General features: G+C 57.5%; 1 protein-coding gene across 1 annotated transcript; it reads right to left on the bottom strand.

Moving 5' to 3' along the window:
• Nucleotides 1-6178: 6178 nt before the first annotated feature.
• Nucleotides 6179-10683, bottom strand: CCDC97 (coiled-coil domain containing 97; the record flags this gene model as incomplete). Its single annotated transcript, XM_084257678.1, has 4 exons — nucleotides 10362-10683; nucleotides 8594-8872; nucleotides 8066-8195; nucleotides 6179-6299 (listed from the first exon to the last, which is right to left on the bottom strand). Exons 1-4 carry the CDS (start codon nucleotides 10666-10668, stop codon nucleotides 6179-6181), a joined length of 837 nt encoding a protein of 278 aa, XP_084113804.1. The 5' UTR covers nucleotides 10669-10683.
• Nucleotides 10684-13125: the final 2442 nt, after the last annotated feature.

The following is a 13125-nucleotide window of genomic DNA, read 5'->3' as shown; positions in this document are numbered from 1 at the left end:
TGGAAGTGAGGATGAAATTGGGGTGAGCTACACAGTGAGCAAGAGGCCAGTGTGGTTGGGAGGGAACGGGCAAGGGGAGGGCGTTGGGAGCTGAGTCAGATCCGTAACACTCGCAGGCCAGAGCAGTAATAACAATTCTCCATGCCAGGTATGAATCTACTAGCTCACGGCATTCTCCCCGCAACCCGGCAGAGCAGGGGTTGGCGAACCACGGCCTGCTGCCTGTCTCTGTAAATAAAGTTTTATTGGAGCATAGCCACGCTTATTCTTTTACCTCTCGTCTATGGCTGTTTTAATGCTACCAGTGCCGGATTAAGTAGAAACTATGCAAAGCCAAAAATATTTACCATCTGGCTCTTTATAGGAATAACTTGACGACTCCTGCTATGCAGACCATTTGATCGCAGATGGGAATATAGAGGCACAGAGGTTAAATTACTCATTAAGGTCACAAAGCTAGGAAGCAGAGGAGCTTGGAGTGCTTCTCGGGCCACACCAGGCCTGTGGGAACCTGTGAGAACTTGCCTCTGAAGGAGACGGGAGCCATGAGGGTTCTCAACAGAGGAGGGTGTGATTTGACTTGGGTGCTCAGAGGGGCCCTCAGCCTGATGGGGGAACACAGACTGGATGTGAGGGGGGGGTCCACTGCCGGAAGACCAGTAGCCCAGGTGAGAGGTGACAGTGACCTGAGCCAGGGTGGGCTTCTCTGTTGCCTCCCCCCATCTGCTGTGGTCTGGCTTATGAATTCTCTCCTGCTGCTTTCTCCGGTTTTCAGGTTCCCCTCTTTCTCCCTGGTTTTAGTTTTCCTTGTGTCCCTGGCCTCCTCGGGACCTCTGTCCTGCTACCCTGCCCAGTGATCGCCCAGCTGGGATGTGTGTGGACGGGGCAAGTGCTGTGCTTCCTCTGTGGCTTGGCTTGGGTGAGTGGGTTCTGGGGTGGCCCAGTCCAGCCTAGGCATGGAAATGGGGTTATTCCCCCCAGCCCTAAGTCTGGGAGCAGGGGGTGGGGATGAGATGAGCCAGAATCTTATGTAAGGACACGTCACATCATCACAGCCTCCTGGGTGGAGACTGGCCCAAGGACCCCCTGATGATGTGGCACAGTACACATGCTCACTCGCATCAGAGGCTCCCATGTGGGCTGTGTCCCAGAGCCGCACTGACAACCTCCTAGGCAGAGCTGCCAGGGTCACACGGGCTCCTGCATGCTTACTGGGGCACGACACGGGCAGAGACTTCCACAGGGACACGGCAAAACATGACCACGCAGATACATTCCGAAGGCCACTTCACGAGTGCCATACACCAGACACATCCGGAGCTGGTGTCACCACGCACAGACACACCTCGAGGCAGCAGAGCCCCGTCAGGAAGTGAAACAGGCTCTGGCTGGGTCCCACCAGCAGTTACACAAACATCCTCCATGGGGTCACAGTCCCAAACGGGCCCGGTGCGCATGCACACGACCCAACACGTCACAGTCCCACCCAGACCCACACCACACACGGAGATCTGACACATCACGGTCACACACTGCCAGTGGGTCGTGCCCACTCAGTCTGCTGTCTCTGGCCCCACGCGCTCAGGCCTGGGGAGTCCCCCACGGCCTGACAGACGGGAGCTGACCCCGGCACACCCAGACACCCTGTCAGATCCCAGACGAGTGGCTCCCACACATCCAGACACACCCCCCCACCCCAGGTCGAGGCCCTCACACGCCCAGCTCGTGCCTATCAAGGCCCCAGGACAAGTCCTGGCCGGTGGCGCACATGGCAGGGCTGCCCAGCCCTCACCCCGCCCTCATGACACACCCCGCCCACCTGCCCAGGGCCATGGGTGAGCTGGCACGGCCCATCCGGGAAGGGAAACTTGCAGGTTCAGCACCTTCCCCAGGGCCTCCTGCACTGCCTCTGCTCTGCCACCCTGGCACCCCTGGCTCTGCTGGGTGGCCGGGTCCAGTCGGGACAAGTCAGCCCCGGCCCACAGCCAACCTCTGGGGCGGGACAGGGGGTTTGGGGCGCCCTGCACCCCTCCCCCGCCTCTGTAGGCAGCCCGGGCGGGGAGGGAAGTTGTGGGGGGAGCTTGGGTTCCGGCTGGAGCCCCAGCTTCCCGTCCAGCCCCCAAGGGGCAGGAAGCAAGGCCGGGGGAGGCCAGCTCAGGCCTTCCTGCCCCCTCCCCCAGACAGGCCTGGGACCTGGGTCAGTGAGAGGTGGGGCGGATGAGATCAGGGAGGGGAAGCCCCTTCTCTCTACATCTCTGGACTTCCACAGTGTGGGTGTCTTTCGTGTTTCTAATGTGAACTGAATGTGTTCAGGCCCCTTGTGAGTGAGTCTGCAGGCTCTGTGGCGTCTTAGCAGCCACATCAGTTGGGTGCCCGTGGGCTGTGTTGGATGGGGTATGGGGGTGTTATTTTCAATACGTGTGTGTGTGTGTGGCCCACGCATGTTCAGCTCCATGTGGTTGCGATGGGGCCGTGTTTGGTTTGCGCATCTGCTTTTTGCGTTGCTGCTGTTCGAGCTGGCATGTGCTCCGTGGCTTCTGTTGGACTCAGCAAATCTATGTGTACGAGTGGGTCATATCTCTGGGATGTGTTGTGTTTCTAATTTTTTTCTCCACAACTTTGTTGTTCTTCTCGGGGTGCAAATTTGCACATTCTTAATGTGAGTTTGTGTGTCCGTGGGCGAGCTGTTTCTAGGTCATGTTTTGTGATGCGTGTGCTGCTGGCATCTGGCGTGTATCATGTGGATGTGATCCGCTGTCGTCCTCCCGGTGCGGATGTGTCTGTGTCCACATCAGGGGTGGGTGGTCTCAGCCTTGGTGGGTGTCTTTGAGCAGGTGGTGTCTGCATTTTATGTCCTCACACATGGGTTGGTAGCTTCAGTGTATGAGTCTCAGGGTCACCTTCCAGGGCTTTCTGGGCATGGCTGGTGTTTTCAGGGGAGGGGGCCATTGTGTGTTCCCACGGAAGCCACTGGCATCCCGTGCAACGTGCCTGGTGGCCTCTGTGCTGAGTGGAGGCTACAGCTGTGGTGCGTCCCCTTGCTGGCTGGTGCCACGCTGGCTCGGGGCTGGCTGTGGCAGGCAGGGCAGGGCAGGGGCTGCGGTGGGCACTGGACCTGCGCCCGGCCTGGGTATAAATATCCCGGGCTGCTGGCGGCTGTGTTTACTCGGGCCCAGCCCGGGGGCGGCAGCAGCCGGGCAGGTCCCGGGGGCGGGGGTGACCAGGCCACAGCACAGACACTTCCTTCTGGCCAGACAGGCCACAGCCTTGCTGCCCCCTCCTACTCTTCTTCTGAATGGGGGCAAGGCAGTGACCCCTCACTCTGGGCTCCTAGGGCCACCAGTGAACCTCTGACCTGGACATCCCTGCTGGGCTTGCCAGGGTCTGGGAGACACAAGAGAGGACAGAGACTGAGATGGGGGGGGGGCGGGGGGTGCTGAGAGACAGCCAGGAGAAGGGTAGGAAAAAATGAGGGCAAAGAGGAGGAGCAGGGTAGGAGGGAGACTCCCCAGAGAAAGGCCTGGGAAGCAGGCTTCCAAGACAGTGGCCAACACAGAGGCTGAGCTGGAGGGAATGACAAGGAGGGCATGGGAGGGGAGATGGAGGGGGGGAGAGGAGGCAGAGGCACTGGAACACTGGAAAACCGAGGGAGGAGAGGGGCGCTGACAAGATGGGGAAACACTGGGAACGGGAAAAATAAGAACTGAGAGGGAGTAAGGCAGAGGGACAGGAAGGAGGTGAGAAGCAGGGAGGCAGGAGGGCATGGGGAGGAGCAGGGAGTTACTTTTGGCTTTGGCAGGATGCACAGAGGTGTCAGACACGGGGTTGGGGAGGTGGTGGCCAGGAGGACAGACAGGAGACATGGGGGTGGTGGCCGGATGCCCAGGAGGGGCTCCCCCAGTGGGGCCTCCCTCCTTGACTCAGCCTCTCCGCCCACCCCAGGTCCAGAACTGGGGGCACCTCAGGGCCTCAGTGGCTAGAAGGCTGCTACTGACGGGGGTGTGTCCCTTGCAGGGCCTCCGGACAGGCTCCGCCTCTGTCTCTCGGCTACAGACGCTCACGTCTCCACCATCTGACTCACCCCAGTGCTCACTCAATCGCTGTCTCTCATCACTTTTTTTTTATTATATAACAAATTTAGGTATGGCAAAGTATATCACAAGTTTAATGATCAAATATGAGACAGTGGGGCGTGCACGTCCCCAGGGGCCACCGCCTGCCTTGTGAAGTCTGTCGCGACCACAGGCACCTACTAGACACACACCACTAACACCCCCTCTGTTTTCCCACCTGGCCTGGGGCTAGCTGGCCGGCTGACCTTGGCCTCTGGGAGACTGAGGCACCATCCCAACAGCACCCGCCACTTAGGACGCCATGACAACAGCTCAGTGGCTTCTCGTCAAGTGATTCAGTCCCCACAGTGTGCAGAATGGCACCAACAGCAGGGTGCCCCCAAAATCTCAGGTGCTGCTACCATCCTCAGCACTAGCTTTTCTCCATCTTTCCACCTGAGGAAGACGGTCTACATAGCCACTGGCTCTGACAGCCTTATCTGACAGGCCTTGAGTGCTTCTAGACCTGCGTTCCCAGCACTGAGGGCCCCAAGTCACATCTTTCTGGGTCTCCCCTCACCCACCTGTGAAATGGAGCTGAGTCTCTGGCTCACAGCATCTGGGGGACTCTGCGCAGTCAGGTCGCCACTTGGGCCTGGCATAGGCCAGAAATGCCCAATAACTAGGACTTTCATTATTTAATAGTTTCTGCGTCTGAGAGGCCCTTGGCCTCCATCCAGCTCTCACTTTCTGTCTGGCTCTGATCCTGGCTGACCCAGAGGGCAGAGCCAAGGCCCTTGGGTTAAGTGCCCTGGCCCCAGGAGGCCTCTGGGTCTCCCCCTAGGGCTCTGGGCCACATGCCTAAGGGGGCAATTTCGAGGGTCCTCCAGCACGGCCTGGGCAGGATGCCACCATTCCATCTTACAGGAGAGGGGTCCCCAGGCCTCACTCCACTGACCTCACTCTCCCCAGGGTGGCCCTTTCTCTGTGTCTACTGGGGGAGCATGAGCTGGGTGTGGGGGCATGGGAAGGCGGGACGCCTGGGTTCCCACAGGCCACGGCTGAGTCACCAGGCGGCCATCTGGCTCCCATTAGCCTGGGGCGGCAGGGGGCTCGGTGGGGCGGGTCCTGTGGCCGGCTGGGGGCAGGGCCGCTGGGGCAGGCTGTGTGTGTGTGTATGTGTGTGTGTGTCTGAGGGATGACTCAGGACCCATGATAACAGCCTGTATTTGGGGAGTGTAAACAGGAGGGAGGCGGAGGAAGTGAAGGGAAGGAAAATTGCTACTGGGCCGAGGGGGGTGGTGGGACTGGGAGGAGAGAGTCCCCCCTCCCTCCACACCCAAGCTGGCAGCCCAGGATCCCCAATGCTGCCCTGCCCACCCCTCCCAGGCCTGGGTCCTGAGGGAGAGGTGAGAATAGTGGCCACTGTCAGGGGTGCAGGCCGAATTACTCAGCAGTCACATGAGGGGGTGGGGGGAGTAGAACACAGAGATAAAGGCTGAGTGATGGACAGAGGGTCAGAAAGCACACAGAGGCCCAGAGGGAGATGGAAATGTACCTTTGGGAAGAACCACAGGCCCAGACAGTGGGGCCCAAGGAGAGAGGGGAACGTGACAGGCAGCCACGAGTTGTGACATCAAGAGAGGTGGAGAGAGCAGTGGAGGGAGGGTAGGCGGCCCGGGGCCACAGGGCAGCCCCAACCGAGCTGGGCACTGGGAGCAGCCGGGCCACTCCAGGTACCAAGGGGCCCACTGGCTGGCCAAGGGGAGGACGCGCTCCTGGCCTCGTGGTAGGTCAGAGGCCGAGATGGATAGCGGGAGGCGCAGGCGACAGACATGGACGGTAGAAAGGCAGACAGTGAGGGGAAGGCGCAGAAAGCAAGAGAATGGCAGGGAGAGGAGACCAACAGATGGCGAAAGAACCCCAGAGACAGCAAGAGAAAGATGGAAGCAGGGCTCAAGGGGGAGGAAGAAGGGGAGAAAAGTGGGGAACCCCAGAAGCGGAGGCGAGGGATCGTCTGAGATGAGACCAGACCCAGCCAGGCTGGGGCAGCCGCCTGGTTCCCCTAGACAGTCACTGAGTCAGCCTGCAATCAGCTGCCTTGTTGGGTTGGGGGGGCTGGGCCATCAGTCCCCATCCAGCTCCGGGCTGGGAGCATCCTCGGGCTCCTCCTCATCGAAGTACCTCTCTTCTTCGTCCCGGGCCACGATGTCCAGATTGTCAAAGTCAGGGTTGTCATCTACTGTGCTGCAGGGGGACGAGGCTGTCAGGGGTTCTGCCTGGAGTCCCTGGCCTCCCCCCACCCACCCCCAGGTCAAGACCAAACACGGGCGACTCCCAGTCTGAGCGAACCCTTGGAGGGAGAAGTGGGGTCTCTCCAGGCTTCAAATCGAAGGTCAAGAGATTTTACATAAAACTTCGGTTTCTCTTGGAAAGCTGGAAGATGTGGTGAGACGTGGGCCCACACCCCAGGCAGCGGTCCTCTCAGGAAGATTCTGCTCTCAGGGTGACAATGAGACATCCTGCTGTCACCCCTGGGACACTGCAGCTGCCCTGGCCAGGGATGCTGCTACACCGGCTGCGCACAGGGCAGCCCCCACATGAAGAATTCCAGTCCTGAGGTTCAGTCCTGAGGCTGCACTGGGGTAACAAGTGACCCCAAATTGTAAGGAGGACCCCTGTTTGCTCCAAACCCTCCCACTCACTTGGGTGACAGAGCCCTGCCAGATCGCCGCAGAGCTCTCTGACCCCTGGCCCAGCCTCAGCTCTTGCACTGGCCGCCGTGCCGTCCCCCAGGGACATTCTCCTCCATTTATGGCACTTCCGTCTCACTTCCTACAGGCCTTTGCTTAATTGTGACCTCTTCAGAGAGGCTTCCCTGGCCCCTCGTCCCTCTCCCACCCCCAACCCTGCTTCATTTTTTCATGGCCTTGTCACCATCACTGCCAAATGCGTCTTTGTCTTCTCCACTGCAGTGGGACCCCTTTCGGGGTAGGGAACCAGTTGTGGTTTTGTTCCCTGTAGCGCTCAGCACGTGTGGGCTAAACACACAGACAAGGGACACACTGCCCAGCAAGTGCCTTCCAGAGGGGGCACAGGCTTCATCCCCATTTCTCACACCAGGCCCAAGCTCCTGGGATCCCCTGGCTTTATGATGGCAGCGGCACCCCAACCGAGGGCTCCCCACACCCAGGCATGCTGCTGGGGCTCAGCCAGACTCTCCTCCAGGGATAGGGGCCAGCGGTGCTCAGTCTCCAGCTACTGCCTGTGGCAGTGGCCACCACCTTCGCTGCTCATCCACTCATTCATGTTGTTGGGCTGGGCCAGAAACCAGGGCTGTCTGCAGCCGACCCCGGTGTCGGGTACCAAGCGCGAGACTGCCTCAGCTGACAGCCTCTTCACTCTCCTTTTCCCAGAGGGCAAAATCCTTTCTTTCTTTCTTTCTTTCTTTTTTTTTTTTGTGGGACCTTGCCAGTGGCCGGTGATCGAACTGGCGCTGCAGAGGCTGCGGGCAGCCTCGCAACCCAGCACTCAAGCACTGCACCACCAGGGCAAAATCCTTTCTAAAGCAGGTGGCCCATGTTTCTTACCTCTCGGGTGACGCTAGAGAAATGAATGGCCAGAGCCAAAAGACTGGCACAGGCCCCTCCAACCCGGGCATGAACTCTGCCAGGTGACTTCCTGCAGCATGTGGATGTCTGGGGTCCTGGGGGACACTTGGGAGTGGTGGCACCCTAGCAGCCACTACTGCTTACCAGAATGGAAACATCAGCCTTGCCCATTTCTAGCTTCAGATGAGGAGATGGAGGCTCACAGATGGACAAAGCGAGTCTAAGGTCACTGATCTCTGGCTGCTCTGAAACCCTGATGCTGTCTGACCTCAGGGCCCACGACCTGGCCCTGTTCCAGGGCCTTTTATCCCCACAAGGGCCCTCGAGCAGGTACATAGGATCTGGCCATGGCTGGGATTGCGGGTGCTGGGTGGGGGAGGGCGCCGGGGGGCACATGGGCACCTGTAGTCAAAGTCTCCGTCCTTGCCATCCAGGAAGCGCTGGTGCATCCGGCTGGTGAACTCTTCCCGCAGGATCAGCCTCTCCTCTGAGTCAGGGACCCAGGCCTCCGAGTCTCCATCCGGCCTCTGGTCTGCAGGGGGAGATGCCCAGAGTGAGGGGGTGAGAGCTGCTTCCCCAGTGCTGGGTCTCACTGGTGGTCCTGGGGACATGGCAGTGATGGAGCTGGCTAGTCCCTGTGCTCCTGGGTGTGTGTGTGTGCGCACACATGTGCAGACATGGACATGGACACACACACAGGGCAACCCAGTGGTCTTGAGACTGTAGAAGAGGGTCAGGACCTGACCCCAGAGGGTGCTGAGGGGACAGCATTCCTGGCAAAGGATGGCATGAGCAAAAGCCTGCAGGTGTGGGCTCGTTTGGTGCTCTGAGCAGGGCCAGAGAAGCCGGGGTGAGTGAGAGGGCCCAGGGGCTCGAGGCATCTGGCTGGCAGCAGGTGCCAGGTCTGCCCAGGTGGCCTGCAGCCCTCACCTTCTTCGCCGCTGTCCTCCTCCTCCTCCTCCTCTTCCAGGCAGGCCTCCTCCTCCTCCTGCTGCCGGAGCAGTCGTTGCTGCAGCTCCCGCTCCTGGTAGGACTGGAGCAGCAGGTCCGAGAGCGGGCAGGCAGGCGTGCCCGGTGAGCCGGGCCTGGGCGGCTGGGCGGCTGGGGTACGGGTACTGAGCTCCTCCTGGGTCAGGTACTGCCCGATGTACTGCTCGTACAGCAGCGGGGCCCGGAACCGCATCTGCTCATCGCTGAAGTACTCACCCCCTGCAGAGGAGACAGGGTGGGCAAGGCAGGGCGCTGGGCATGGGATGGGCAGACGTGTGTCTCTGCCCATGTGCGACTGTGCGTGTGGAAGCTACGCAGGCATGGTGTAGAAGTGTACATACACACCCTGGTGCACAGAACGTGCCTGTGTGCCCAATGCTGCGTGGCTATGTACAGCCACGCATGCAGGTGAGCAAACCTGGCCAGGCCTGTGGTTGCATCACGTGTCCACGCGTGTGTGCATAGTAAGACTAAGTACATGCAGGCCCTGACACACCAGTGGGCTGGGAACCCAGACACAGCTGTGCTGTCAGTGTATACCAGGTCACAGGTGTTAGCACGCTGCTCAGGGCACCGTGTCCAGGAACCAGCGTGCAGGACGTGGCAGACAGTGTAGACTGTGAGCCTGTGTGTCGAGTTCCAGTCTGGGCTGGACCGCACTGCTGGGCATGTCCGTGTATGTCTGTGTGGAGCTGCTCACGCGTGCTTGACATCAGGTAGAACATCTGCCCAGATGGTCTCCAGACCCCAGCGCTCACCTCACCCCACTGTGCTCATCTCTGCAGCCAGCCTATGGGTGGGCTTCCCTGCTGAAAGTGGTCCTCTCCCCTGGCTGCCCGCTCCAGCTGCCCTCAGAGAGCAGTTACCCCTGCCCTGACCCCTCCTGCCCCTGGCCCTAGCCCCGCCTCCAGAGCCCCTGAATTCCTGGCCTGCGAAGCATCCCTGTCCTGTCTTGCCCTCCATCTTGCCCCACCTTCTAGTTTCTATCATTTTTTTCACCAGATTCTGTTTCTATCCCTCCCTCCTGGCTGTCTCACCCTGTTTCTGGGTCTCAGTTTTACTTCCTGTCCTCCTCTACCCTCGTGTGCCTGCCCATCTGCACCCACTTCTGTCTCCTGCTCTTACCTTCGTTCACCTAACCCCACCGCCCGTCCTCCTTTTTGATCTGTGCTCCCCATCAGTTGCTGTCTCACTCTTCCTGCATCTGTCTCTATAGCTCGTGCCTCCTGTTTAACTGACTCTGCTTCCTTTGCTTGTCTGTTAGTCTTAGTTCTCAAGTCTAGTCACAGAGAAGCACGTTAGTCTGTCACAGCCAAAATGGAATCAGTGTTTTCATGTGTGTGTCTTGTTCAAGAAGGCCTTGGTGTCCCCAAGGCAGACACATATTCCCCTTGGCTTCTGTCAATGCTGTGATGCATGGCGTGAGGCAGGGATTGGCTTTCCCCATCAGTGCTGGCTAGTGTGTCTTCTCCCCTTGATCTGAAATGGCACCATCTGTCATCTACTAAATTCTAACCCTTTTCCCTCCTGGCCCCATTCTCTTCTCCCAGGGCTGTTTGTCTCTCCCTGTCTCTTCATGTTTCGCTCTCGGTCTCTTCCTGTGTCCCCAACTCTGCCTCAAAACTCATCTCCCAGGGTCTGTGTATCTACTCCTGCATCCTCATTTCTCACTTCCTTCGATTAGGTCACTCTACCGTCTGCCCCACACCTTGGATGAGCTCACGCAGGGCAGCGTAGCGCCGGTTACGTAGGCGGGTGCGCAGGGTGCGGGGCCGGGCAGAGCCCTGCCGGGACACTTCAGCACAGTAGAAGTCTGCACGGTGGTCACCCCGCAAGTGGCCAAAGCAGGGGAGATGTTCCTCGCGGAGGCCTGTGCGGAAACGCTCCAGAAACACCAGCGGCTTCTCGTGGTACAGCTGGCTCAGGATGGCCACCTTCTCCCGCTCGGTGAGGTCAGGCTCGCCCTGCTGCTGGCTGCATATGGATAGGCGGCTGGCTGCCACCGCGCGCAGCATGGCATTCACTGCTGCGTCTTCAGTCCCGGGGTTGTCATCGTCCAGGGCCCTTGGAACTGCCTCTGTTGCTGTCCCCTGCTCCTGGGGCCTGGAAGGTGTCCAGCTTAGCTCTCCCCAGTGCCCAGGACTGGGCTCCGTGCAGTCTGTGGGGAAAGTGGAGAAATTTTTAGTCCAGGGTGGGCGTGGGGAAGGGCAGTGACTGGGGGCTCAGTTTCTCAGTGACTGCACATTTACTGAGCTAGCACTAAATTCCAAGTACTGTTCTAGGCCCCAGAGATACCACAGGAAGCAAAAAGTTGGCATTTTAGCAGGGGGCATGATGTAAGACAATTAAAAACATCATTACTGAAAAGAGTGTGTTTAGGTGGTTCCTAGATCTGTGTGGAAATATAAAGAGGGAAACAGGATGGAATGGGGGTGGCTGCAGTTTTAAATGAGATCGTCTGAGGCGGCCTAGACAAAAAAGTGACATCTCAATAGAGACCTGAAGTGGGACTGAGCTGTGAGTTTTCAGGGGGAAGAGAGTTCTAGGCAGAAAGATGAGCCCATGCAAAGGCCCTGAGGCAAGAGTGTGCTCTGTGTGTTTACTTGGTCCTTTACCATCTCGTTCATTGATTCACTCAATTTCGGGCCTCTCTACTTATTCACAAAATCATTAAGACATTCACTAACTTATTCACTTATTCAGTTATTCTTGCCTACTCCTTCATATATTCAGGCACCCTATAGTACCTCTAAATCTAATCAAGGGCCTGAGCTGGGCAATGCTGAGGATCCAGCAGGAAATCTAGTCCAGCTTGTGCCCTCAGGGAGTACCAACCCTGATGGGGGAGAAAGGCAAGGTCAAAAACAACACAGGCACTGTAAGAGGAAAGCTGTGCACTAGGCAAATCTTAGTGCAAGCTGTTTCTTTTCTTTTTTTTAAAAAAAGTTATTTATTTATTTATTTATTTATTTATTTATTTATACAAGAACTGGGGTACAGGCCAGATGTGCAGGAGGGTGAGAGGATTCACCTGAGACAGTGAGGAACAGAACAGGCAGACTGACGAAATCCACTGCTGAGGGGATCAGCGGGCGAGAAAGGAGAGGCCCGGCACTGCAGAGGCTGTGGACAGCTTCACAGCATGGTGCTCAACCTCCTGCGCCACCAAGGGAGGCACGCAAGCTGTTTCTTGAAGGTGTTGGAATGGGAGCAAGAAGTAAGTGAAGTCATAAAGTACCGACAACTCCCACAGGCAGCTTGGCTGGGAAGGGCTTATGGCTACAGATGTAATGGATTTCAATTTCTGAGGCAAGAAAAATCTGAGCTGGACAGGGCAGGGGCTCTCTAGTTGGGGACAGGAGGAGAGGGCTGGCTAGCCAGATGCTCAGGAGGCAGAATAGACAAGCCAGGGGGCTGAAGGGCTGGAGGTGAGGGAAATACCCAATTAGGGTTCAGGGCTCTGGCTCAGTGACTTGCCAAACTATGCCTGAAACAGAGACATGGACCAGGAACAGGTTTGGGAGGAAATGTGGAGGCCAACATGGGACAAGAAGGCATGATGGGTGACATCGAAGGGGAGGCATCTAAGAGTCTGCTGGTACATGGGGCTAGACACCTCCCAGGAGAAAAGTACTAGGCTTGGGAGAGTTGTGGATCTCATCCAGTCAAGACTAGAACTGGAGACAAAGGAAATGGGAGGTCGCCGGAGGGCATGAGGAGAGTGTGTGAGCGATGATGAGGGTTAGGATAGAGCCCTGATTGGGAGACAAGATACGTCTGTGAAGGAAGCTGCAAGAGGCTAAGAAATGGCCCCCCAAAATGTGTCACTTCTTGGGTCCTCCCTGGTAGCCTAGGGGTTAAGTCTTAGTGCTATCACAGTGACAGCCAGAGTTTGATGCCTGGCCAGGGAGCTGACCCACATATGGTGCAGCAGGCCTCTCCTGTCTTGCCTGCTGCTCCCCTTAGCAGTGTATTTTGGTGGATCTGCCTATTCTGCTCCACACTCTGTCTCTGGTGAACCCCCTATGCCCCAGTACCTCTGGCCTGCACCCCAGTTCTTCTACACAAGAATAAATAAAATCTTTTTTTTTTTTTTTTAAATAGCACTTAATTCCTAGAACCTTTGACTGTTCCCTTATGTGTGGGGAAAAAAAGAAAGAAAAAGGAAAAACAAATGATCTTTGCAGATGTGTTTAGGTAAAGGATCTTGAGATGAGAACATTATCTTCATTATCCTCCTGGACCTTAAATGCAAACTGAAGTGTCCTGTAAGAGAGAGGCTGAGGGAGATTTGACACCCAACAGAAGGCAACATGAACATGAATGGAAGCAGAGGTGAGTGATGTGGTCATAAGTTAAGGAATGCCAGGAGCCACCAGAGCTGGAGTAAGTCCTGCTGACATCCTGGCTTCAGCCTGCTGATACTGATTTTAGACTTCCAGCCTCCAAAACCAGAAAAGAACAACTTTACA

This window comes from Talpa europaea (genome assembly GCF_964194135.1).
Source record: "Talpa europaea genome assembly, chromosome: 16".
Lineage (NCBI taxonomy): Eukaryota > Metazoa > Chordata > Mammalia > Eulipotyphla > Talpidae > Talpa > Talpa europaea.
The sequence above is the reverse complement of the archived record's forward strand: the minus strand, read 5'-3'. Positions and strand labels throughout refer to the sequence as shown.